The sequence below is a fragment of the Stylophora pistillata genome, chromosome 10 (assembly GCF_964205215.1).
Source record: "Stylophora pistillata chromosome 10, jaStyPist1.2, whole genome shotgun sequence".
NCBI classification, from domain to species: Eukaryota; Metazoa; Cnidaria; class Anthozoa; order Scleractinia; family Pocilloporidae; genus Stylophora; species Stylophora pistillata.
In genome coordinates, this window is record NC_142528.1 from 10744278 (window position 1) to 10769251 (window position 24974).

General features: G+C 39.7%; 1 protein-coding gene across 1 annotated transcript; it reads left to right on the plus strand.

The window, feature by feature from the left end:
• Nucleotides 1-9990: 9990 nt before the first annotated feature.
• LOC111321610 (netrin-1) lies at nucleotides 9991-23976 on the plus strand. Its single transcript, XM_022924550.2, has 6 exons — nucleotides 9991-11209; nucleotides 14102-14290; nucleotides 20498-20647; nucleotides 21265-21306; nucleotides 21634-21693; nucleotides 22970-23976. The coding sequence occupies exons 1-6, from the start codon at nucleotides 10237-10239 to the stop codon at nucleotides 23296-23298; spliced, it is 1743 nt and encodes a 580-aa protein (XP_022780285.2). The 5' UTR covers nucleotides 9991-10236; the 3' UTR covers nucleotides 23299-23976.
• The last annotated feature ends 998 nt before the right edge of the window (nucleotides 23977-24974 follow it).

Here is a 24974-nt window from a genome sequence, read left to right on the forward strand (position 1 = left end):
ACCAAAGAAGTTATATTGGCATCACGTTTAAAAATGGCTTCTCTTTATTTGGTTGTTGCCCGTGTGTGGGTGTTTCATCACATGTTGCTTCATGATAAGCGAAAAGGTAATGTAAGGTTTGAAAACAAAAAAAAAAGACATTTAATAATTATTCGTAAACAGAAACGTCGGTAAATGTAGATATTTCCAGACCATCATGTCTTGCTCGACTCAAAATGTTCAGTAAGTCATGCAAGGTCTGCGTACTCGAAGAATATTTCCTTCTCCAGCGAATTCTCCAATTTTCGGTCGCTAGTGTGGAAAAGGGCCCGGTAAAAGTCAAAACAATAGTCTCTTGGCTTTCAAGAAAATAAAAGCCTGAGTAACTAACAGTTAGGTTCGTGACACGCAAAAGCCTATAATCCAGAATGTCCGCTTTCATAGCCGGAAAATTTGAATGGCGCTTTCACAAGATAGTTACCTATTAGAGAGCAACATCCCTCGCTAAATTGCTGTCTTTGAAACAAATCCATGGGAAAGGATTTGTTCGTTAAAATTAGTCAAGAAAATCGTGTGAATATGTTAGAAGCTCAAGCTGTTTTTACCGCCAAACTGTACAAAGTAGTTGGCACTTATGAAAAGTCTAATCTCAGTTTTTAACTATATTTATTTCGCAGGAAACCTTCACCTATGAATACGGAATTTTCACAAACCCAGTATGGAAAATTAAGGCTCCGACTAATTGGCTCTTGCGTCAGTTATAAAATCTTCATTTATCTGTGATGGCATCATCTTGTGCATACGGATGAATGAATTCAGTGAAAATAAAGCTTGTCTAAGATAGAGATTTCTTTTCCTTACTCTTGTTTGTAAAGAAAGCTATTTAAAAATATGGAATAATTCATTTACATATGCTTCTCGTACAGTAGTCAAACTCGAGAAGTCAAAAATTTATGTTTTTCTTTTTAAATACTAAGATAATCATTTATTTAGCGAAAATGTCTTAGTGTGACGCCAGTAAAATTAATGGAATCTTCCTTCAAAGCGATGTGATCATCAGAAAAATACAGGGTTGGCCATTCACTTCTGCGATCTGAGTCGTGCTGGGAAATTCGTCAGGGGAAGACTTCTTCGGGCAATATGGGGATTAATTCTTTTCATGATTTTAAGCACTCAAGATGTAATTAAATTGAATTAGTGGAATGCACACGCGGGAGGCACATGGGGCTGTACATGGAATAACTAGAATGGAGCGGTGTTCATGTTTTCTGTTTCTTCGACTCAGTGTGTTACTGGCTCTTGAAGTCTGTTATAAACTCGTGTGATATTGAAACTGTCGGAAGCAATCCAATCAACCATGAACCGCACACTGTGACTATGATTGAAGAAAAAGAACCTGTCCAAAAGGTATGAAAATCGCTATGAATAATTATTTTGCAGCACCTGAGGTTGAAAAGGTTGATTTTCAAGCTTTTAGAATGTTCCACTGTCGTATTTATAGGTTTAAGGAGGGACACATCGCGTATAATGGCCGAATATTTGCGCATATTAATGAATGCTGTGATGTTTCGAAAAAGAACTGCGGCATATATTTTGGCGAACATCACACTTTCGAATTAGAATTCACCAAGACAAAAAGCCTCATTATATCCTCTTGAATTCGCTGGTGTGTAGCGTCTAATCTAAAGAGTTTTCATCGACAAATTCCTAAAGCTAGGGGTTGTCGCGATATTTTATATAAAGAGAAATTTCCTTTATTTAGAATAAAACTTTTGAATCATCGAGACAAACACCTAAAAGATAAGGACACCGACTCCTCCCTGGTCTTCACTAATTTTCCTACGCGGACGTAAGAGTCGCGAGGGGGAAGCTTTGCCGATCTGAAGCGCCCATTTTTCCCGCGGGCAACTCTCATGCGCTTCCCTCGTGAACAGGTTAATACCTAAAAGTAGAGATACCACTGAGAAGGAGTCAGTTAACATACAACTGGAACAAAAATGGTTGAGAATGGTTAAGATGAACTCGGACTACAAATTTTTGCTCCGCCGAACAAAACCTCTTTTGATCTAAGAATCTCGGATCAGGGAGAAGGATTTTTTTAGAAGGGATTAATATCAGTCTTAAGAAAAAAAAAAAGAGAGGAGAAGGGGACGTTAAGGATTCTTATTCTGAAAAGCCTATGATTCCCCATGTAGGATATCTCATTGTGAAGGCCCGTGGTGATCCTTATTTAAAACTGGTAACTAATCTTATCAAAAGTCTCGGTTCCTTTGTAAGACAGGAATTTTAAAAATGCTTCCAAGAAGGTTGAAGATATTCCACCAAATAAAACAAGAGTCCCTCTTATATATGGCCCCTTCAGCGCTAAACCATAAGAAATCTTAAAATGAAACTTTATTTCTAAAGTTAGGTCCACTATCCACAATGATACGGCCTGATTAGTGCGCCTCCCAAAATGAGGATTGCAAAATGCTGTTGTTTTTTTCCTTTTATGACACGATCACAGCCCTATCAATTGTTTCTAGCGCGGGTGACTTCTGCCTTACGAGATATATCCAGCGTAGTGAGAACGAGAAACGTGATATCTATTTAATTAATTTTTTTTTTTTTTCCAAGGAGTTGAGCTTGATTTTAGAGCTTATTCAGTTTTGGTTGAAATCCTTATCTGGTAATGATTTGGAACTGGAATCGCTGTAAAAGGAATGAAAGTAGAAAGTGTGCTTGCAAGTTTCCTAGTCTATGATAGTTGGTCGAACAATACTACATGGAAAACGTGGATGGAAAACTAAGGTTGCATTCATAGTAAACAATCCGTTTTGAAATCTTGCTCGCTGGAATAACAAAAACAAAATGATGGGGAAAAAAATGAGTTTCTGGATAGGATTGTATGATGTGGCATAGCGTGCAATTTTAATCCTGTTATGTCTTAAATTTGGTCCTTAGATCAATGCAATATTTGAAATGTCCATAGGCTGTAAAACATATCATCCTTTCAGAATAAGGTTGCAGTTTTTTCATTGATCAGCTCTAAAAATATCATCTTTCTCAAGAACAACATCAAACAATTCCCGTACTTCAGTATTACATGTATGTCTTTTCAAGAGCCCTTGTGATACTCAGCTCACATTAAATATCACATGATTCTCCTTATTTGCGATAGCATCTCAAGTATTTCTACCAGTGTTGCTCATGTGGCGCCTCGTTTTCGTCTTATTATGTCCAACATTCTTATAAATCCTTTGATTTCACCCAGATGTTATCTGAATAGAGATTTTTAATTTTTCAAGCTTCCGAATCATTTAAAATCAAATTTGTGGAAAATTCAACAATGGGAAGTCATGTCCAACCATGACTGTTTGTAAGCAAGCCCCTCAAAAGCGCAACCTCTTCCCAAACAAATATCAATGAAAAATCGCAACAATTGTATATTCGATCTGAACTTGTCATCACGCTACACTACGCCCTTAAGTTACACTCTGTAGAAATTCAGCAGCGGACACTGAATGCCTCTGGCTTCTCCGACAGTGCGATGAATAGCACATGACAAGGTTAACAGTGAGAGCATGCTAGGCAGGTAATGTATTCAGTGACGGCCCTAGAAAGGTACACCTACTTGAGTAATTTTGATGAAATGGTCAACGTTCGCGTATCAAGAAAATATTCACCTTAAACTGTTCAAGGTGGTCGTGAGCAATCCGTGTCAATTCAATGCTGACCGCTTAACCATTTATACATTATGGCGATCTGTTGATGTATTTTTCTCATTTTAGTCTTTTTCTATGTTCCCAAAATAATATTTGTAGCCTCCATTTCTTTAAGAATACTTCTGCACATCAGAAAAAAAAAAAAAAACTGGCATTGTTGCAAATAAAAAAAAAAATTAAGAGAGAAAATGAGGGAACAATACATTGGTGGCAGGAGTCGAAGATAAACTTTGGGCTCAGACGTTGCTGTGGCATCATGATGTAACTTGGCTTATGCTGTTGACAAATAACGTAGCGTGAAATATCACAAGCAAGTCTATACTTTAAGTGGCGTAAGACTACAAAAATTCAAATTAGGTAGAAGACACGAATCGATTGAAATATCGCCAAAAACATTTTTCTTAACACCTGAATAGCCTCAGCTTATGGCATGCCACTCTACTCATTAGTCTTAAATTGCATAAAAGCCTCGGTGAAAGAGAGGGGCGCTAGTTTATCCCTCCCTCCTCCCCACTTCTTTCAAACCTGGTATTAGTACTAAATGGAGACACATTAGCTTAATATTAACCCCTTCATACCCGGAAGTGATCAATATGAAATCCAGTACTGTCTAACCTTAACAAGACAGCCATCTTGGGGACAGAGGGAAGTGGTCGTTGAAGAGAGGCGGCTATCATTGATAGGTACAGAGGCGTAGCAAGGATGAGGAGGGGGGTTTCAAAGTTGCGAGGCACCACATGTCTTACGTGAAGTGGCCTATACCACTGCTCTCCCCTGTGTAAGCGCCTCTCCCCTGTCAAGACCTCGGGCCGATATTCTCCCAGTACGGCCCTCGCGCTTGGTTAATAAGATATATATACGTTAATTGTCGCTCCCCCATAGGGGCTTTTCAGCTGAGGAGAATGTGCTACCTTTCTATAATATCAGGAAATTGATAGACATTCTAGTCTTCTCGGATAAGGACGAATAAACCGTAGGTCCCGTCTCCTGCAGGGTTGGGGTAGGAGACGTTAATTTCCCACGCACGAGATCACTGTGTGGTGGATGTCCTCCCCTGGGGAGGGATGGGTGGGTACTAGGGGCCCGCAGTAATTGGCGCAAGCTGTACGGGGGTCCATGTCGGCGAAGCTAACTAAGTCCTTGAAAATCCCCGCTGAGAATAAATCCAGTGAGTGGCAGGATGGAGGACTTGAACCCGGGACACCGGATTACAAGTCCACCACTCGGCCACGCCGCCTCCTCCTAGATTTTAGTTATCATGGTTATCATCACCTAATTGATCGCGATGTAGAGAAAAGATGAGAGACCTACTTTACGAAAAAAAAAATAAAATAGTTTATTCACGAGATTAACTTGATTAATGAATCAAGCTACGTATGTTCAACACATATTCAATTAGTCCTGATATTTTGAAGCCGCTGCAGTGCTGGAGTTCTTCAAATCCAAAGACTTCAAAATCTTGTCAATGTTCCTTCAAAACCAGTTCCTTTTTGCGTTTTTTCGAGTTTTGCAGGCGTCAGGACGGATGTGGGGTGGCTACCCCATAAAAAAAAGAATAATCTCTCTAATTTCTCAGACATCCCTGAGCACTTGACAAAATTAACCAGAATTTAGAATAGAGACCCCCAGGTGAGACCAGTGGTGGTTGCATTCCTTACCACAAAATAGCAGTCAGTGTAAAAACCCAATAGACCTTGGGATATTTCCACGCATATTTTTTTTAAATGAGTTAACACTTTACACGCGTTTACCGTGATCTCGTACTTATAACTGGCGTCAAGAAATGGTTAGATATTCTAATCTTCTCGGATAGGGACAAATAAATGGAGGTCCCGTCTCCTGCAGGGTTAGGGGTAGGAGACGTTAATTTCCCTCGCACGAGATCACTGTGTAATGGATGTCCTCCCCTGGGGTGGTTGCTGGGTGGGAATTGGCCTTGAAAAGCCCCCATGGGGAGTGGTCAATTAATATATGTATGTATGTATGTAATGATCGAGGGGTTAGGAAGATAGTGTTCACTATTTCGACCGGTGCGTATACTATGGCACGCGCGAATTCCCAATGCAACCGCTTAACTTTCAGTTCGCATACCAAGCTACGGACAATCGGCTTGATCTATAATCCCCTTATGGGGCTATTCAGTCTGTTCAAAGCTGGGTAATTGAGTAGAAGTTGGGTATGCGTTATACGCAATGCATAGCAAAACGTGAATAGTGATTGTATCCTTTTACGAACTCGTTTAGTGTGGAGATGTTCTGTACACCGGAGGGTCTCCTTCTGTGTGGGATTTTCTCCGTTTTGTGTTTGATTGTTTCTCGCGCATTAGAATCTGTGACTTCCACTGACAAGACCTGATAACGCTCTTTAGTTTCCTCATTCGAGATTTAATTATGAACTAGTGATGAGGCACCGGTAGCTTTAAGCTTTACACAGTACTGAATCTCTTCAAGTGAAATACTGGATTTGATTAGTTTGGCGCGACGCGAAACCGTTCAAAATCAATTGAATTAAGCCTTGGAAACGATTAAAACTACCTCAAAAGTTGTGTTTTATGTAGTTCACCTGTAAACAGAAGCCGTAAAAGGATAAGAAGGAAGAATTTGTGAAAAAAAAAAATCGTGGCTGGTATAACGCGGCGTTTCGTCTGAGCCAAAAGACTCATCAGATAATTTTCGAACATTTCTAGCAAATTCGTCGAGCATCGCGCTCAAAGTCCCCTTCGCGAAATCAAGAAGTTGGCCGTCTCGTCCTCTATCGGCGCAGGAATTCCCAACCGCAGGTTCACGAGTTGCAATATGTACAATGAAAAATTGTAGGTATTTAACAACTTTTCAACTGAGAAAGAATTTACAATGATAAACTGGATACTTGTAGCTGCAGCTTTGCTTACTAATTGTATTGAAATTTTGCTGGCCAAGTTCGAAATGCTTCGTGAGCTTTATGATGTGGTCTGTTATGCTGTTTTCGTGAAATATTAGTCGGGCCTGAATCTTGGATCAGTTTTATTTAACGGAATCAGTTCTAGACACGCCGGATGCTTCAATGAAGTTTGATTAGCAGGCTTCATAACCGATACATCTTTGGAATTGAATACGCGGAAAGACCATGCTGAAAACTGTTAATCTACTCGATAAAGAAGGATGGTAAATTTTTAGCTCGGTCGTCAAATAGAGACATAAAATTTCAGTTAATCGAAGCCATCAGCGCTACTTTTTGTCTTGGCATAACCTTAGGCCGCCAACATGTCTTGTTTTACTCCGTTGATTTAACTTATGATTTTCAAAACGACACGGGGAAGAATGGGGCCGAGTGGGGGCTTCACCCGTTCGCTCCCGAGGTTTTTTTTTTTTTCTCCTTACTGTCCACCGCACAATTCTGATGTCAGTTCTGAGAATTTGGTATTAATTCGATGAACTGAGAATCCTCTAGCTGATAATGTTCTGTATTCTCATCACTTATCTGCTTGATATTGTATTGATATTGTAAGGAGAAACTCTGCCTTGGTCACTCAAGGATTAAAAACTCCTCACGCTACTGTTGGAAAAACAGTCTGTTTTAGTAGTTCCTGATTTTAACTTAAGTCTAGCTCAAACCTCTCAGAACTTCAGAACTTCAGAAACTTTATTCACACTTATTCTACTAAAAAAATACAACAGCAAGAGAGAAAAAAAAAAAGGAAAAAAAAAAGAGAGAGTTCTAACTATACATGAAATTACACAAAGCAGTGTAAAGAGTGTGTAGTAGCCAAAGGAGCCAAGCTTTCAAGTTGGCTACTACCATACAGCAGTAACAGATGGCTGGAGGTTGAATACTTAAGGAGATAGCACATACACTATATAGTTAAAATATTAAAATAGAGCTATATGATATATTAGAGTAGATCAAGATATCATACTAAGTAAACGTGATTTTGCAACGAATAAACCAGAGGCTAATGCATATCGACGCTACCTGTGCTTGTCAGAGACCATGCGAAAAAGATCATGACATCAGCCTTGGCAAAGACTGAGAAAGAGCTGTTCTAAGATATGAAACACATTTTGGAACGGTGAAGCTTTTGAGTATTTTTTCAAAGGTTTGTGATGAATGGAAACACTATGACTTTTAAACGGAGACACAGAGACCGATTTCTGTCTGTTATCTTCAGGAAATATATAAGGAAACGTTGCCAAAAAAATTTATTGGATTGGAGCAAGCGAGGCGAGAAAATGTCGGCTAAGAGTCCTTGACTTTTACCCGGTGCCTTCCGCGGACTACACCACTTCATCCCGCGTATCAGGAACTTGATCCCCTAAAAAATTCTTTAAATTCATAAATGCGTGTCAATACTTGACGCTTTCGACAGACAAGCTGGCATTAAAAAAAATCGCTAAAGCAGTTAGTATGCACGACAGGGGAGCAATTACTACATCAACACCTAGGTGTAATGACAGACGAACCATGAAGTTAAAAGGCCTTTATTGTTAGCCTCATGGCATAAAGCTAACCAAAAAGCTGCTTCGATGATTGACGGAAATCATAAAAAGACTGTGGTTAACACTTCCTCGAGGCCAAAAGATAAAAATATATTTATTTCGAAGAAATTGATTCCATTACGATGGAAACTTTTCCATATGTTAGACGGTGCTCGCGAATCAAGCGCTATTCTTTGAAAACGTCGTTGGTTGACCCGCTATCACAAAATCAGTTCCTATGATCGCGGTTTTGGTGAGTAAAACATTTCCTGTCCACTTTGTAAAAACAAAAGGAGAATAAAATCTGGCTTAATTACAAAAATGTTGTCGATAAACCAATTAGCCGCAGCTTTTTGTGCAAACGCGAGCACTGATTTATTACACATTTTTTATTGTAGAAGGTACGAAAGAATTTTGAACATGGATCATTGTGACGACCTCTGAAAGTGATGTCCTTGAACTATCCGGATCCCTATTGGATCTCTTTGCATCATAACTACTTGTAATAATCAGGACACGAAAATATCTCACACCTTTTTATAGGGAAAGTTGTATACATATAGCGCAGTAATAAGCCCTCTTATCTACCGACTTACCGTCTGATTTAGAGGGCAACTTGACAAGAGATAAAACACGGGTAAAGATTTCGATAGAGACGTATGACCAGTTATTGAGTCGTTATTAAATACTTTAACAATTGCTCTATGCTTTCACAACGGTCTCAAACCAACATCAAATAAAAGATTAAAGAGCGCTTGGGAATTACAGTTCTTGTAATTGGGAATTACTTGCCTTTGTTTGCCAGCAATGAAAAGTGCATATGGTATTCAGTCACATGGGTACAAGGCAAAAGAGCGCTTTGAATGACATATTTCTCGACCACCCGGTGGGTTTGTTTGATCCTAGCTCTCAGGGGTTACATTGGAGGCGCTTCTGTCATTCTGTCACACTAATTTGACAAATAGCCGCATTTTCAAGGCTATATCCACTCATCAAATCGACATGTTCCCAAAGAACTTGCGCTGACTGTGGTGTGCAAGTATTCGGTGGCACCGAAACTCCACGTTTGTAGAACATCACTGCCAGAACTGATTCCTTTGAAGTAGAACTATTCTGAAAAAGGGAGAAAAAAGAGCTATCCATCGACCGATCGGGGCTCATAGAATTTTTATACAAAATCAATAACAGCGAAGATGGGGGTTTCAATTCGAGAGGCAGGCGGTTAATTTTCTATCCACGGGTGTCCTGTGCAGTGTTCGTCATTTCTAACTTTCGGTTCAAATTAAGAAACAAGGCATTTGGTTTCTTTGTACTTCGACCATCAGGTGTGCTATGACTTAAAAAACCCTCACGTAAATACCGGTTGTGGAATCCACTTATGGTTAATCATTTTCAGCGGGAGTTTATCTTAGCTCAGTAAAAACTCTATCTTTGTTTACGCGTGCCAACGCAACGAAATCTCGAAGATTACAAATTCTAATGTTTACGGTTATTGCGTTTATCTTGTTAGTTTCTTTTAATATCTGTGTCCAACTCAAACGAGGTCCTTTTGCATTTAATTAAGCCGAGAAAAAACCGCGATTGCACTTGGCATAAAGGTCAAGTGAAAGAGAGAGAAAAAAACTGTACTTTGTCATTTCTTTCTTAAACCCAAATTATAATATGAATGGAGGGCAATAAGTGATTAATTGTGTGTTTTGACATTATCTGCATAACTGTGAGTCTTTTCTTTGATTAACAGAGCAAACTGTTCTGTAACACCGCTGGGTTACAAAGCGGGCCTATGATTGATTAGCTGGCGGAGACGAGATTGAGTAGCACCCGGTAAGAATGCGCGCGTTTGGAAGGAACACACGATTCTGACACGGCCTTGGGGAGTAAACACAAGTGGATAAAGCAGAGAGATTAGACAACCAGGTCTATAAATCAAATCTCCTTTGATTGTTGAGATTGTTTGTCGTAATATCATCAACTTCGAGTACTAGACATCGAACAACAATTCCATTGCCGTCATTTCCGTTTATTGAATTTACACTCAAAAGACGTCAAGTTCAGGGAGAAGAGTTTGAGCACATGCAAATGGTCTGATTAGCAAAGCAATGGAACCAAAGTATTTTGTATCACTGACGAATTTTATTATTTTAGTTATGGTGATTCCTAATTCCTATCATCAAGGTTCTTCGACAGTGATAGCGTCGTTCCCTTTGACAAACTCGTGTTACGACAACTACGGAAGGCCTCAAAGATGTTTACCAGAATTTCACAACTTGGCGTACGGGAAAGACATCAATGCAAGCCAGACTTGTGGCAAGCCTCCACGAAAATTTTGCAAATGGGAACTCCGCGGATATACATGCGATGTGTGTGACTCTAGATTTCCAAGCAAGACGCATTCTGTCAAATATCTCACTGATCTGCACAACCAAAATAATGTGACTTGCTGGCTGGCGGATCCTAAGCAATCCCGACAGAACGTGTCACTTACACTCTCTCTTGGTAAAACCTACGACATCACCTATATTAGCCTACAGTTCTGCGGCCCGAGGCCGGACTCTATGGCCATCTACAAATCGGTGGATTTCGGCAAGAGATGGCAACCGTATCAATTTTATTCTAGCTCATGCAGTAGGATGTATGGAAGGCCTAGCAAATCTTTAGCCAGCACAGAAAATGAGCAAGAATCATTGTGTACCGATGTACATCTTAGACAGCCTCTTCAAGGGAGCCGCATAGCGTTCAGCACCCTGGAGGGACGGCCCTCTGCTAATAATTTTGAATCAAGCCATATTCTTCAAGAGTGGGTGAGCGCGACCAACATCAGAATTGTCTTCGACCGCACTAGCGCGTCCAAAAGGAAACAAGATTATTATTATTACGCCGTGTCCGACTTTGCGGTTGGTGGACGATGCCGCTGTAACGGACATGCCGCTCGGTGCCCAATCGGCCGTGACGGGAAACCAGTTTGCGATTGCAAGCACCACACGACTGGTAGCAACTGCGAGCAATGTAAAGCATTTTTCAACGACCGACCGTGGAGGTCTGCGACCGAGTCCTCTGCAAACGAATGTGTAGGTGAGCGACACAAATGATTTTTTTTTCCTGTTTAATTTTTCAGTTAATGGATTATCATTTATCTACCATCATTGATTGAGACTGTTTACGTGGTCTTGCATTGTTCCTTTGAGTATGTTTGCGTTCGCTAATTTGCCCTCTTATCGGGGTAACTGTCGTCGATACTAATTTATGTCTAATTAGTGTGTACAAATTGACGCAAAAAAGCACTATCTAGAGTTTGGAAAACGCCTCTCAAAGTGGACTTTTGCCTTTGATTCAGCAGTTGTTACCTCAAGTTCGTCGGAGCAACCATTTTGAGGTTTCGGTTCTTAATGCGCAAAAGTTGCGGCATTCCTTCAAAGACACAAAGGATCACACTGAGGTCCCTGAATGTCTGATGTCGAGTTAGTGGACAATAAATGAGGTGTTACCTCCTAAAGACAGCTATTTTCTCTGTACATTAACGAGGGTGTTGATCTGTCATAATTCGTCTCTTTCCGTACATAATAACACGCAAAGGATAGTCTTACTCAGCGCGAATCTGGGACAGCGATGGCCTAAACTTTCAAACTTTACTCATACGTACACGATTAATTGGAATGATCAAGTCAATGCTTATTGGTTTTTGCTTTTTTGTTTTTTTTTTTCTGAACCGTTCGTTCTTTGGAATTAAGAGACATCGCAAATAAATTCACTTCTGATATTACAAGTGTGCTTCGAAATAAATGAGTGCCTACCATCTTGTAGCTGCTATGCATTTGAAACAGCCCTATAGCGACCTCTAATTTAGAGATATCGGTACCAATCGAGACAATAAAAAATAGTAGCAAAACTTTATATATACATATATTCTAGTCTTGCAGCATTACCTTTCCATTAGTAACTGCTCTTTACTGAATAACAATGGTATGGAAAAATTTGTTACCGTCCTTTATTTATCTCTGAAGAATTTTACAAAACCCAGAGGGAAGCAAAAGAATTTATCGCGTTTCCGCGAACTCAATTCGATATTACAAAGTGGACGTTATTAAAAAACGGTTTGCATGCGCCTTCTTGGCGACATGAAAATCACAAAAACCCAAAACAAAGAAACAAAGAACCAATAAAGGAAGGGAATATTATATAATCATAGCTTAAGAGGCTGCCTTAACGAAGGAGGTGGAATGAAATTTATGTGATTTTGCTTAATTAAATCAAGTTTCTATGACCGATCAACACCACGAGGCGGAATTTATATTTTAACCAAAGGCCTTTTTGTTGCACATTTAAGGATCGATTCAGATATGTTATAAATGAAGTTGTATTACATTTGAAGGTAAAAAATTCCTACGAATGGCTTATTAAGAGGGTCTGAATATTGGTCAGATTCTATCTAAGGCAATCGAAAAGCTTTTTATGTTTAGCTGTTAAATTTCGCCAGTTTTGCATTTACTGGGTCACTGAATAATGTCATTGTAGGACGTGTTTCTTTTCGTGGCCTCCAGATATCAGGATTTGGAGATTGCTAAAAATTGCAAAAATCTATCAAATATAGCAGGGCTTGCATGTGTCCTATCTTAAACTGGAGGATATCAATCTCTGCAGCAACTAATAGAATTTGAGACGATTAATCTAACTTCCGCCAAAAACCTTTAAGGAGATTCATGAGTCATTAGAACATTTTGGGTTTTTTCAGGAAGTTCTCATATCTTTTTCTGGCAGTCTGCTATTGCGGCTGTTGTGAACAACGCAACGGGCCAAATGCTTGCATCACGTAGTCGTTCAGAACAATGATATTTCCGCTCTTGTGTGATGATTTGATAACATGAAAGAACGTTGTTTTTATAGGTAAACAGTGGGGTATCTCTTCTGCAAGGCAAATTACTTGAAAAACAATTTATGTTATGAAAGCTTTCTGTTTACTAAACCAGTCGATTAACTGAACATTAAACACGTTAAATGTCTCATTTACGGGCTATTTAGGCCCTCGTTACAGACCTTCAAAGGAGAGTATGACTGTTTTGACATTTTCAATTTACTACAACGATCTGTGTGTCGCCGGTAATTTCCTCCTTTTAGATACCAGCTGAGTCGTATTGTAATATACTTAAAAAAGATGGAAGCGGGACTTAATAGATGTAGATGTATTAACTTTTAAGCTTCTGCAATTTCCGCTGATTTTGACAAGTGCTGACCAAGCTCAATACCCGCACAAGATTTGCGGCTTCACCTGTCTTCCAAACGGATCCAGCACGATCTTGATGCGGCTTTGTCGGTCCGCCACAAGGATGAAGCAGTCTCCGAAGTGTGCAGTGATTAATGAAGTGTTACCTGGTGATCGGCTGCCATTGACAACACAAAATTGTAGTTTCATGCTTGGTAGAAATCATAAATCGTAGCAGAGAGCAGAAAATGCGTCTTGGGACATTGCCCGTAGCCTGCTTGTCTGTCAATCTCCAATGTTTGTATAAAGATTTGGTGTGAAATAAGCCTGTAGGAAATTGTAGAACCCCATTCTATAGATGACCGTACATTTTGGTGATAACATAAACTTGCTCGTTTTTTTTTTGTTATTACAAAGGTCGTTTACTAATGATATTGACGCGTAAACATTCACGACAGGGTCAGCATTACTTTTCTACTGATGATTTCTCTCGTGTGAAAATAACCAGTGGTCGTTTTTGTGAACAAATCTAAAGGTAAAAGGAATCATTTCTCAGTGAAAAGCTAGAAAGAGGGACTGGTTTGAAAAACAGACAAACTCATCTTCACCCAAAGGTGTTTTCTTGATGGAGCACTGAACTCTCTTAACCAGCTCACAAGAAAGTGTATAACGTCTAGAAGAGAGAATTAAGAATCGGATCTTTAGAGTAAAAATACATAGATGTATTTTCTCATATATTTTTACTTATTTTGTTTGTTTTTGTTTAGCTTGCAACTGTAACTTACACGCCAAAGCTTGTGTGTTTAACATGGAATTGTTCAAGTTGTCTGGTGGCCACAGTGGGGGGGTGTGCATACACTGCAGACACAACACGGCTGGAAGGTTCTGCCATTACTGCAAAGAGGGATATTACAAGGACTCTTCAAAGGATATCACAGACAGAAGAGTCTGTAGACGTAAGTGACGTTTGTTAATTGTTTTTAGTGACGCTGTGCAAGTGAGGCCATATGCATCCTCGTTATAGTGGTCAGAAAAGACGAGCGAAAGGCGACAGTGTAAGCACAAACCAGCGGGTTCCGAAGTCGAGAATTTGAAAAATTCAACCGAAATGTAGCCCGTATGATATATTTAGGTAACATCTCTTTATTCGCTTCTTATTTTGAGTTGAACTGATCAAAAATACCGTGTTTTATTTCCACTCTAATGTTTCCCTTAAAAACCATGCTTACCCGAGACCGTAATGGTCAAAATCCATTGTATACAAACCAAAATAGCTTCAATTAAATACTTTTTGGACAGAATACTCCTTTATAACTTAGACAGAGCATTATCTGCCCTCGCCCACGCAAGGCCCTTGCGGCAAAATAACTGAACCAGCTCGTGGTGAACAATGACTAAGCTAAAACATATTCGTGTCTCGATTGCGAGATATCTCGCATGTTGTTAGGAGGACAATCTTCGCGGAAACACACGTTTTTTCTTTTTGCAAGTGAAAAACTGATTATTGAATTCCAAGAGATTTGTGGTTCTAGTTAAGATCATGGTAGCATTAGCATGCACTCGGAAACCTCTTGAACTTCTAAACAGCTGTTTTCATTTCATAACCATCGTTATTTCCAAGCCGATTACAAAAAGTTGTTGAAGAGGTATGACGCATGAACTCACGAAGCTTCATGAAAGATTTTGAAATATTTTTTGATCTGCTCTCTTCAGACACCGATTTAGATTTTCACGACTGTGTTATCTTGGAAAGACCAAGTCTAACAGCCGAAGTTCAAAGTGCCTCTGAAACCTGTTCAGATATAATTTTTTAAACTCTTCGGAGGGCTGTATCTTGATGTCAGTGACAATGACAAAAAATGACAGTAAAAGCTCAGCAAAACAAATTAAAAAACAAACAAACAAAAGATTATACCGAGCTTATTAGCACATGGAGCCAAAAATTAAGGGTGTAACGGGGTAAATCGTTGCTGTGGTGACCGGCTATGTCGAAATGATCAGGGGGACTGTTTAACAATCGATCACTGAGCTGTGCATGTTGGAATGGCCCGCTAAATTCTTTACCTTAAGGAGGCTCTGATTTCTGACACTAATTCCCTCATTTAGGTGTAATAAATTCATACTCAAACCTCTTAGCCAAATCTTGAAAATCGGATTGTTGATGAAAGCGAGGAAACCAAAAGGAAACATTGTAGGTTTTACAGTTCAAGAGCTTTCTTAGGCTGATGTAACTAAGATCTTATCAAGAACAAGAAGTCTCTTGGAATTCTTGAATCCTAACCAATTTGGCTTAAATATTTCAAGTGAGGCATTTAAAATTCGTGTCAAGCTCTTTCATTCTGGACCATTCTCCTCAATTTTCGGTCCATTCGGCCATTTTGTATTTGTTTACTACGACAAGATAATTCTCCTTAGAGCTCCCTTAAAGAAAAAAATTTGAAGTAGGAAAGAGAGTCAAAACATCGTACGGAAGGCTTTTTGGTTGCAATCCAGCTTAGGCTTTCCCCTACTTTATTTCTACAATTTTTAGCAGTTTTTAGGATTTTTTTTTAACCACAGCAATAGTTTGCTCATGCCTAAAACTATGTTTTCTGTTACCATAGGAAGTCCGTTCAGTTGTTCACCAAGTGCAGTAGTTTAAATTTTGCGACTGTTTCTTTTTTTTGCTACAATTAATATGTTCAAGATCCTTGACAGTTTAAAAGTGGGTTCTTTTTGACATCTGCCAGAGCTTTATATTTGACATAAATGGTGATGCTGATTCGTCATTGTCACTACGACAGATTAATGAACTATTGTGGTCGAGAGAAAAGCAAAATTCACCCTATTTCGGCGTTTGCATAGACAAATAATCAAACTTCTGGCCATGATTGAAGATTTTTTAACCAGACAGTGCGATATATGACGCGTCACTTAAAGGCTTGCGAAAGAGAGCATGCCGTCATCATGGTCACGCTTGTGGACTCATGATGTAGATCGAAAAAATACAAGAGTTGTTTTTAGAAGTGACAGTGCTAAAACTCAACTTGAGAAAATATTTCAGTCATTCATTACAACTCTCTATACGGAATTTTAAGTCTCAAAATATAACGTCAATTGAAACTAAATTTAGTCATTCCTTCAATTATTTCATTTAAGCCGGAAAAACTCATTCAATTTAATTTGTTTTAATTGATGTGAAGGACGCAAAACAAGTAAAGCTAAAGAGACAAGGATCTTAAATCCCTGTTTACTCAATAAGGGATAGAGTTACAGCTAATTTTGTTGTGTTTTCTTGATGGAAAGTTGTCTATCCCTTGTTAATTTTAGAGTAACTTAAGATACATATAATTATGGTAAACGGAGAGCAAAGAGGCTTGAGGAAAAAATTTCCGAACAACATGTTTGCCTAAACAGTAGACCAGGCAATTTACCTTAATGTCGCGATAGTCACTGTTTTCACGCTCTCTTTTAAAACTGAGTAACCTGTAATCCACTTACGAGATCAGCCAAGAAGGCAAAATGCACTTAACACGGCTATTAATGCAGAGGAAAATGACAGGAAATGACTGAGATTTCCACTTTTTATCCTTAATCTGCCCATTGAGACATCTTCGTTTTTTATTTTTATTTTTAAACGCTATGATGAAAGCAACGTTATGCAAACGGTCAACGGGTGGATAATGCCTCAGTTCTGGATGAAGAAAAGAATAATTCACGATGAAAAGAAAACGAATCACTTTTCTGCGTTGGCTAACGCGCATTATCCAGCTCAGATCACGAAGGCTATTCGCGGATTAAGTTATGGAAACATATAAATTGGATTTGAAAACTTACGGCGACCTGCCAGTTCAACAGGATTATTCTGGGATCGAGACTCGACAGCGGTTTTAAGTTCACGTGGTATACTGTGGACAGACTTTATTCAAGTCGTCTCATTTGATGACATGAAGATAAAATCAATTGGGTTTAATGTCTATTTTGATTTCTATCTTAAGCTTTGCCCACACGAAGCCTAAAAGGATTAGAAGAGTTTACATGTGTACTTTGAAGACACATTTCACGATAGGAGCACGATAGAAGCAAAAAATCTGCTTCTAAAATGAAGAAATGCCCTTTTCACAACAGCTCGACGGCTACTGAGATTTGACCATATGGTGAAACGGGCTCAAAAATCTCAACCCCTCTTTTTTAACTATCCATCGAACCCGATATGTATGTATGCCTGCATTTAAGAAAAGACCTTTCATGAAAAGGTCGCGCCATGATAAATTGGATTTGTGTGGTTATGAGGCAAGTTTGTTTTGAGAACAGTCATAAATCATCCGTTTCTGATCTCCAACGTTTTGGCAACCTATTGGGGACAGTCCAAACATGAGGGTAACTGGCCCATTAGAGACATGCTTTGGCTTGCCTCCGCGGTAACCGTTGTCAAGTCGCTTATGTTTCAATTGGAAGGTGCACACTGAGCCATAAATACAATTGAAGTAATGAAAAGCTTTTCCTTGCAAAAGACTCGTCCATAAAAATAGAAACTTAGTCTGCATTTTAGTGGGAGACTGGTGACCTGGTGATCAAGTGGGGTTCGATTTCAACCGGTGCGAGTCTACACTTGACCGTGTCAGCGTGCTCTGCTCTTGAACCAGACACTTAAATTTTACAGTGTTTACTCTAAGCCCAGGAATATTCATAAATAGCATCAAACTGTTCAAACAAAGCCATGATGAAATAAGTATAAGTATAACTTTATTTAAACACGAAACATTGATGAGCAAAAAGATGCTCGTTACAAAAATGTACATGTATACTAACTAATATAATTAGAAACTATAATATGATAAGTGAATAAATAATTTGAGAAAATATATATCGAAAAGAAAAAATACATGCTATATGGCCCGAAATATACAAGCTAAAAATATTGCAGATTAAGGACTAACAAAATATATTATTGGAAAAACGCAGAAGGCGTTCTTGAAGAAGGATGGCGGGGGAGGAGGAACCGGGACACTGAAGTCATCTATTCCTTCCCGCAAGAGATTCTCTCGTAAGATTCCATTACATGGCTCTATAGTGGTAATTCTTCTTATTTTGCTAACGAACATGCAGTTGTTTTTTCTTGCCCCCAAATCAAATGTAGCCCTAATCAACCAGATCACGATCGCCTTGGACGTTAAAATTTTCTTTACGGACGCCGCCATTCTAGTCCCGCTAAGCAACCTGGTCGCTGAATCGTGACGTAATCAAGTATGAACGTATTTTTTGGCGATCTCTTGACTGATTCTTGCAATGCTCAGAACAGCTGCTGTGAGTGAACCGCATACAATAGTCTACGTTCGGCCAGGTTGCCGCGCTGTTTTCAAAATGGCGGCGCCGTCAGTCAAATTTTGAGCACATCCACGACAATCTACGAACAATGGCGCTTTTCCTCAGAGTCTCAGAACGCGGTAAACATTAATGTCTTATTCCTACCTTTCTTTGGAGGATCTCTAAGTCTGGTTTCCTGAGTATTCTTCTCTTGTCAACGGTTTTAATTATGAGATGAATTCAGAGTTAAAATTATCCGGTGTCTCATTTGATATGTGAGGTCTGTCCCTGTACAGCCAGTCTCCTAATTTCTAATCCATTCAACTTACAAGGATACGGTTTCTCTATGTCTATATGCGCAAGTTGAGTCATACCTCGATCGCTGTTCGGTCGCATCGTCTACTCTTTGGTGCGAGAGATTTCTTTACTTCATTGGATAACACAACAACATTACTTTTAATTAGTGGAAGAGCTGAAAAGAAACATCGTGCCGAGAAAGCCATAAAGGGGCTTTGCTGCTGAGCAAAATGGAGACCAACATTTGCCTCTGTGATTAAATCACAGCTTTATTCCAAGTAGCGCAGACATCGCGATGGAAAGGGACGAGCATAAGTATACGAGAAGTCACCTTTCGTGAGGTGAAAGGCGCCGTGAAGGCAAACTTTTCAAGTTACTCGCTTGGCATCGCTTTTTATGATTTCATTTCAGCAAAAGATGTCACTTTCAATGAAAAGTCCCAATTAGTAATGATTCCCCCCATTCGTAGTCGTTAAGTTCCTTGTGGTACGGGTAATAAGAAGGTGAATTAGGTGTACCCTACACGCGAAGTTCGCGATAAGATTAAGTTCAATAAGTATTCAAATTACTTTAATTTAATTATTATGCGATCCTGCCTCTGCAGAATCTCAGGATTATCTGAATAAAGTCTGTTTTTCCGTGGAGTACAAAGAGGCTAAAAATACTATTTAATTCAGATTTTAAAGTCTCGTTCCTTAGAGGTTCAGTTCGGTGAATTCCTTTGATCGTGTGCCTAGATGAAATTTCAGCGCCTCTAACTGACTCTGATAAGCGACTCTGTGGTGGTCCCTGTTGGTGTGCTTCTAGGAGCCGAGAATATTTCACAAATTAGTTCCTCCAGGGCATAATTTTAAGGGCAGAGGCTAAAAGTGTGGTTTTATGCTGACCGTGAAAACTTATTATATATAATTTGTCCGACCTAGTTCACCTTTAACAAATTTTCTTACGATGCAAAACACACCTGTCATGTATTTGTCACGGTTTTCATGTACTTTTTTTTTTCCATCCGGTAGCTGATGATAAACCCTCTTCTATGACATTGTGCTATTTAAAGTGAAGTAGTAACTCACTGAAAGGCAATTGCAGCAATCAGAAATTATTTGTGTTGTCTCTGAAAGTGTGTGCGTTGCAACTCAACAAGTAATTAATGTTGAAAATATCGTGTTTCCTCTCCTGCTGAAAATTCCGCTGCTTGTGCAGAAAACTGATCACGAAACTTAGTTCCCAGCGGAAATTTCAGTCGTCACCGATGGAAACAAATTTTTTCGCAAAACATTTAAGACCACCTATCAACAGAAACAATTCCCGCCTAATTTTCATACTTTACAGTGTCAAAGAAACGATCTCGTCGTTGCTTGGAAACCTTCGAAAAAAAAAAAAAGCAAAAAAACTTTATTTCATAATTATTAGAATGTGTTTTGTTCGATTTTGTGAGAGATATATCAGTATACAGTATACAAAACTACCATCTTGCGTAGATGGTAGTTTTGGGGGCGTTCGACAAAAATGAAGGTAGCAAAGACGCGAAAATGAGCGGCGGTACTTCCCCAAAGCGGCTGATATTGGTCATTTTTTTTTAGCATGTACCTGCCACCCGCGAGGATCGATGGGAAAAGTTTGCGATCAGAACACGGGTCAGTGTCCGTGCAAAGAAGGAGTGACTGGAAGAGAGTGCGATAAATGTGCAGCGGGTTACGAGACCACAAAGAGCGCCATAGCACCTTGCATCAGTGAGTGTTCTTCGCAAAAAAAAACTCTCCATGTTTGGAATATGCTGGAACTAGTTTACGAATGTAATATGCTAGTCTCGCACTGCTCGTTGTAGTAGTACTACTAGTAAAATATTTCCCATAAACACACGGTTCCTTTGCCACGACGCATACAAGAACCCTGACATAGTATCTCCACCCTCCCCCAGGCACAAACGGACACCGGCGTTTTTGAAATCAGGGAAACTTGACTGACGAAAAGGGTGGGGGGAGGGGAGGGGTCTGCAAAGGACAGAGACTGGGCACGGAAAGAAATATACCGGATAGCTTCGGCATGATGAGCTGTCAGGTTTGTAGAAGAGAGATTAATTTCCGCCGTTTTCTTGAGTTTGGTCCTCTAGGAATGCTGGCTCGTTTCCCAATCAGTGGTCACTGAATGAACCTATATGGTTAGATTACTTTCAAGCGTTTTTTTTTTATTATTATTTTATTTTTCTTTAATTTTGATATCTAAATTTTATCCTTGACAAAGGTCAATTCGTTGCTACAGACAAGTAAGGGGAGAAATAGGAACAAACTTTTGCACTGTTTAAAAAATGCGTTGACTTCTCATTTTCTTTGTCTGTATTTGCTTCCAGAGCCACCCCACCCAGTGATGTCTATACAACCCGATGAGTCATGTAAGTTTGTGTTTTTCGGGTATGACTTGTAATGAAGGATTCTGAGTCATGTAAGTTTGTGTTTTTCGGGTATGACTTGTAATCAAGGATTCTGAGTCATGTAAGTTTGTGTTTTTCGTAATCAAGAATTCTGAACAAACCAACCGAATCGTTTGGCTGGCTTGATACCCCCGGTGGAATTCTATAAGAACACGAGAAAATATCGTAAATTACGAGCCAACACTAATTTGAATCAAGAGAAGGTCGCATAAGAAAATTCCCTTTGGTGTGAATCAAAACTGTATTAGTAGAACCATCATCTGAAGATTTATTTTCAATCTTTCGTAGCATGCTTCCATTGCAAGAGAGCCGGTCTTTCAGGAAGGAAGTTCTGTCGGAAAGATTTTGGTAAGTTTTTTTTTTATAGACAGAAGAAGTGAGATAACACTCGAGGTGAACCACAGGCAGTCCAAGCTCACTACTAGGAAAGCGGACGTTACTCTTGCAGTGTTGCGCAACGTTTTATATTTATAAAGGTTTGTATGGGATGTTATCGGTTTGCCTTAAAAGAGAGAAAAAATGTCTTGTTTTGAAATAAAATGGACTTACCTTATTGCCTTGTTGTTTTCTTTGTTGATTACCAGCGCTTCAGGCCATTTTGAAGCGTTTTCGCAGTTGAACACCAATATAGCGCTAACTCGCCGAAAACGCTTCAAAATGGCCTGAGGCGCTGGTAATCAACAAAGAAAACAACAAGGCAATAAGGTAAGTCCATTTTATTTCAAAACAAGACATTTTTTTCTCACTTTTAAAGCAAACCGATAATATCCCATACAAACCTTTATAAATATAAAACGTTGCGCAACACTTTAAGAGTTACGTCCGCTTTTCTAGTAGTGAGCTTGGGCTGCTTGTGGGTGAACTGGAATTAAGAACATCGTCCCAAAATGCTCCAATTTGCTCCCAAAGGTATTGTTTATTTCAAGGGTTTCCCAACGGAGTGGGGTGGTGTGTGTGTGTGTGTGTGTGTGTGTGTGTGTGTGTGTGTGTGTGTGTGTGTGTGTGTGTGGGGGGGGGGGGGGGTTGTTAGAAAGGAGGGGCTTAGGGACGAGTCATTATTTACCGCCTGCGGGGGAAGGGGTGTTCGTGGGGTTTGGGGGGAAATCACATGGTTTTCAGGGGGAAGGGAGGGACCAGTCGAAGCTAGATCGCTATCAGGGTATAGAGTTGGGACTGCCATCTAATTTCCAGTGAAGGGGATGAAATGGAGAGGGGGCCCATGAAAGACAGGAGGCTTATTAGAAACGTGAAGTTCTTGACGGGTGACTCATGATGAATGGAGCTTATTAGAGACGGAATGTAGGAGAGGTGGGTTTATCTCAGAGGGAAGCAGAGAAGGTCTCTCACGACATATAACAACTGCTTCCTTTCACTGTCGATGTTAGATATAACGCGTCCTTCTCCTCCATCAAAAATCGTTTTTCCACATTCTGCATATTATCTTGAGTCACCAACACCTTAATCAGGGAAGAGGAATGAATTGCACAGAACCAAATAGGGCATGCTGTCTCAAGGGCTTTACTAACTGATTACAGCACCCTGTCTGAGCTTGTTTTAAAAAAAACTTTATAATCTTCGTATCTTACCACATTTATGATTTTTGTTTGTTTGTTTCATTTATTAGCCATGAAAGTCGCCGTTCTTGGAATGGACAGAACATTGCAAGGAGAATGGGTCCGAGTGACCGTCAACGTTATGACACGTTACAAGCGTTCATTGGTCCGTTTGAAATTAGGGAATGAATTCCTTTGGATTCCAAGACGAGACCACAAATGCAAATGCCCCAAGCTCCGTCCCGGCCGGCATTACTTAATAGCAGGCTCAATCAAATCCTCTCGTCAGAGAAGGAAAATCATTGTAGACAACCGCAGCATGGTGGTCACGTGGAATAAGAACATGGAGAGAAGAGTGGAAAAAATAAGGAAGAGGTGTCAAAAACAAACACGGCTTTGAACATCACTGCCATGAAAGCAAGAATTCGAAAATGTAACGAGAAACCAAGGAACCCGGGATGGAGAGGACAAATTAAGAAGAGGTGTCAGAACGAAACACGATTTTGAACAAAGTCGCGATGCAGCAAATCTCGCAAATTTTAGTTGACGCGAGAAAAACTGGTGTGGTAGAAGGAACTGTTGGTTTGTTTAGTATGAGGCACTCGCCAATAAAGCAAGGGTATGAACAGCGGGGAAAGAAAGGACAATTCCAATGGTATCTCGGTAGAATTAAGTTCCTTTTCTACAGGGATGTCTTCAAGTAGCTGACGTTTCCCTAGTGATCAGTAAACTTTGCGACAAATCTTACGTTAGAGGCTCTCAAACAAAGAATATTGCAAAATTGCCTCCGCTCATATCATATCATCTAAATACCGAAAAACACACCCCGCTAAACAATGTGTCAATCTACGAGGCCTTCGTTGTTTTCAAAGATCTTTTGTATTTTTTCAAATATTCTTCCCTTAAAAAAGCTCCAAGATTCCCGAGAAATAACAGCGCACTGTATAATATTCATATTCTATGATTGCCCATCGAGATTATATTAACTAATAGTTAATAATATGTAACGCCAAATCGTTGTGAAATGTATCGGGAAATTAACCTGAAATTCAAATAATATACGTTTAATTGCTCCTCATCGTTGACGTCAATCATTTTTTGAGTTTGTTCCCTTTGCTCAATTCAGAAGCAATTACGTATCAACAGAAAAAAAGCACATCGTTTTAAGAACTCAGTTCACACTGTCGAGCACGAATATAGCCTAGATTATCAGTCGCTGGTCCCGGCTGAGGAAGTTTTACAAAAAGCGCCATAGTTTCTAAAAGGACAAGCCTTTAGGAGTCTGAGTGCGTGGAAGGCTGTCTACAAGAGTACCTCTCACTCCCTACAACTTTCGCGCGTAATCACCATCTTTAATAGGTTTGCGTGAACAACTTAATTTCCATGACTGAAGAAGCTAACTTTTCTCGATGTGCTAGGTTTCTTCAAGCGGCCACAAGATCTCGCCATAATTTCAGCTTCACAGCCGGCTATCGAACGTTCTTAACCTATCCCGCCTCACACTCCCATTTATAACTCAACGCAAAAGCAGCATAAATCAAGTAGTTTTCATTCGTGTAACCTTTCTGGAGAGCCTGTTATAAGTTAAGAATCTACCATTAAACTGTACAGGAATGTTGCGGAAGAGTGCAAAGGTCCATTACATATTTTCATTTTTTAATAAAAATAGCACTTGCTCTTTATAACCTGTTTATAAAATTTGTTTCCGCTTTCAAGCACTTTTCTAAATACATTGAATATCACGGAAAACTTTACTCGTGAAGCAAAATCTCCAACTGTATTCGGTTTCACGTAATGTTTCACGTTTTCTAGTATAGCATCGGTTACCGATCACTCCGCCGACACGTCAACTAGCCGACAATCAACTCTCCGACACCATTAGTAAACTCGCCGACAGCTTTGGTCGACTCGCCGGCACTATCGTGAGTACCATCATCTTCGCAGCAGGCAGTTTGAAGAAGTGACCATGGATGTGGCGAAGTGACCGGTATGTCGGCGAGGTGACCATAGACGTCTGTGGGCGAGTTGATCAAAGGTTTCGTCAAGTAGTCGGTAAGTTGACATGCTGGCGAAGTG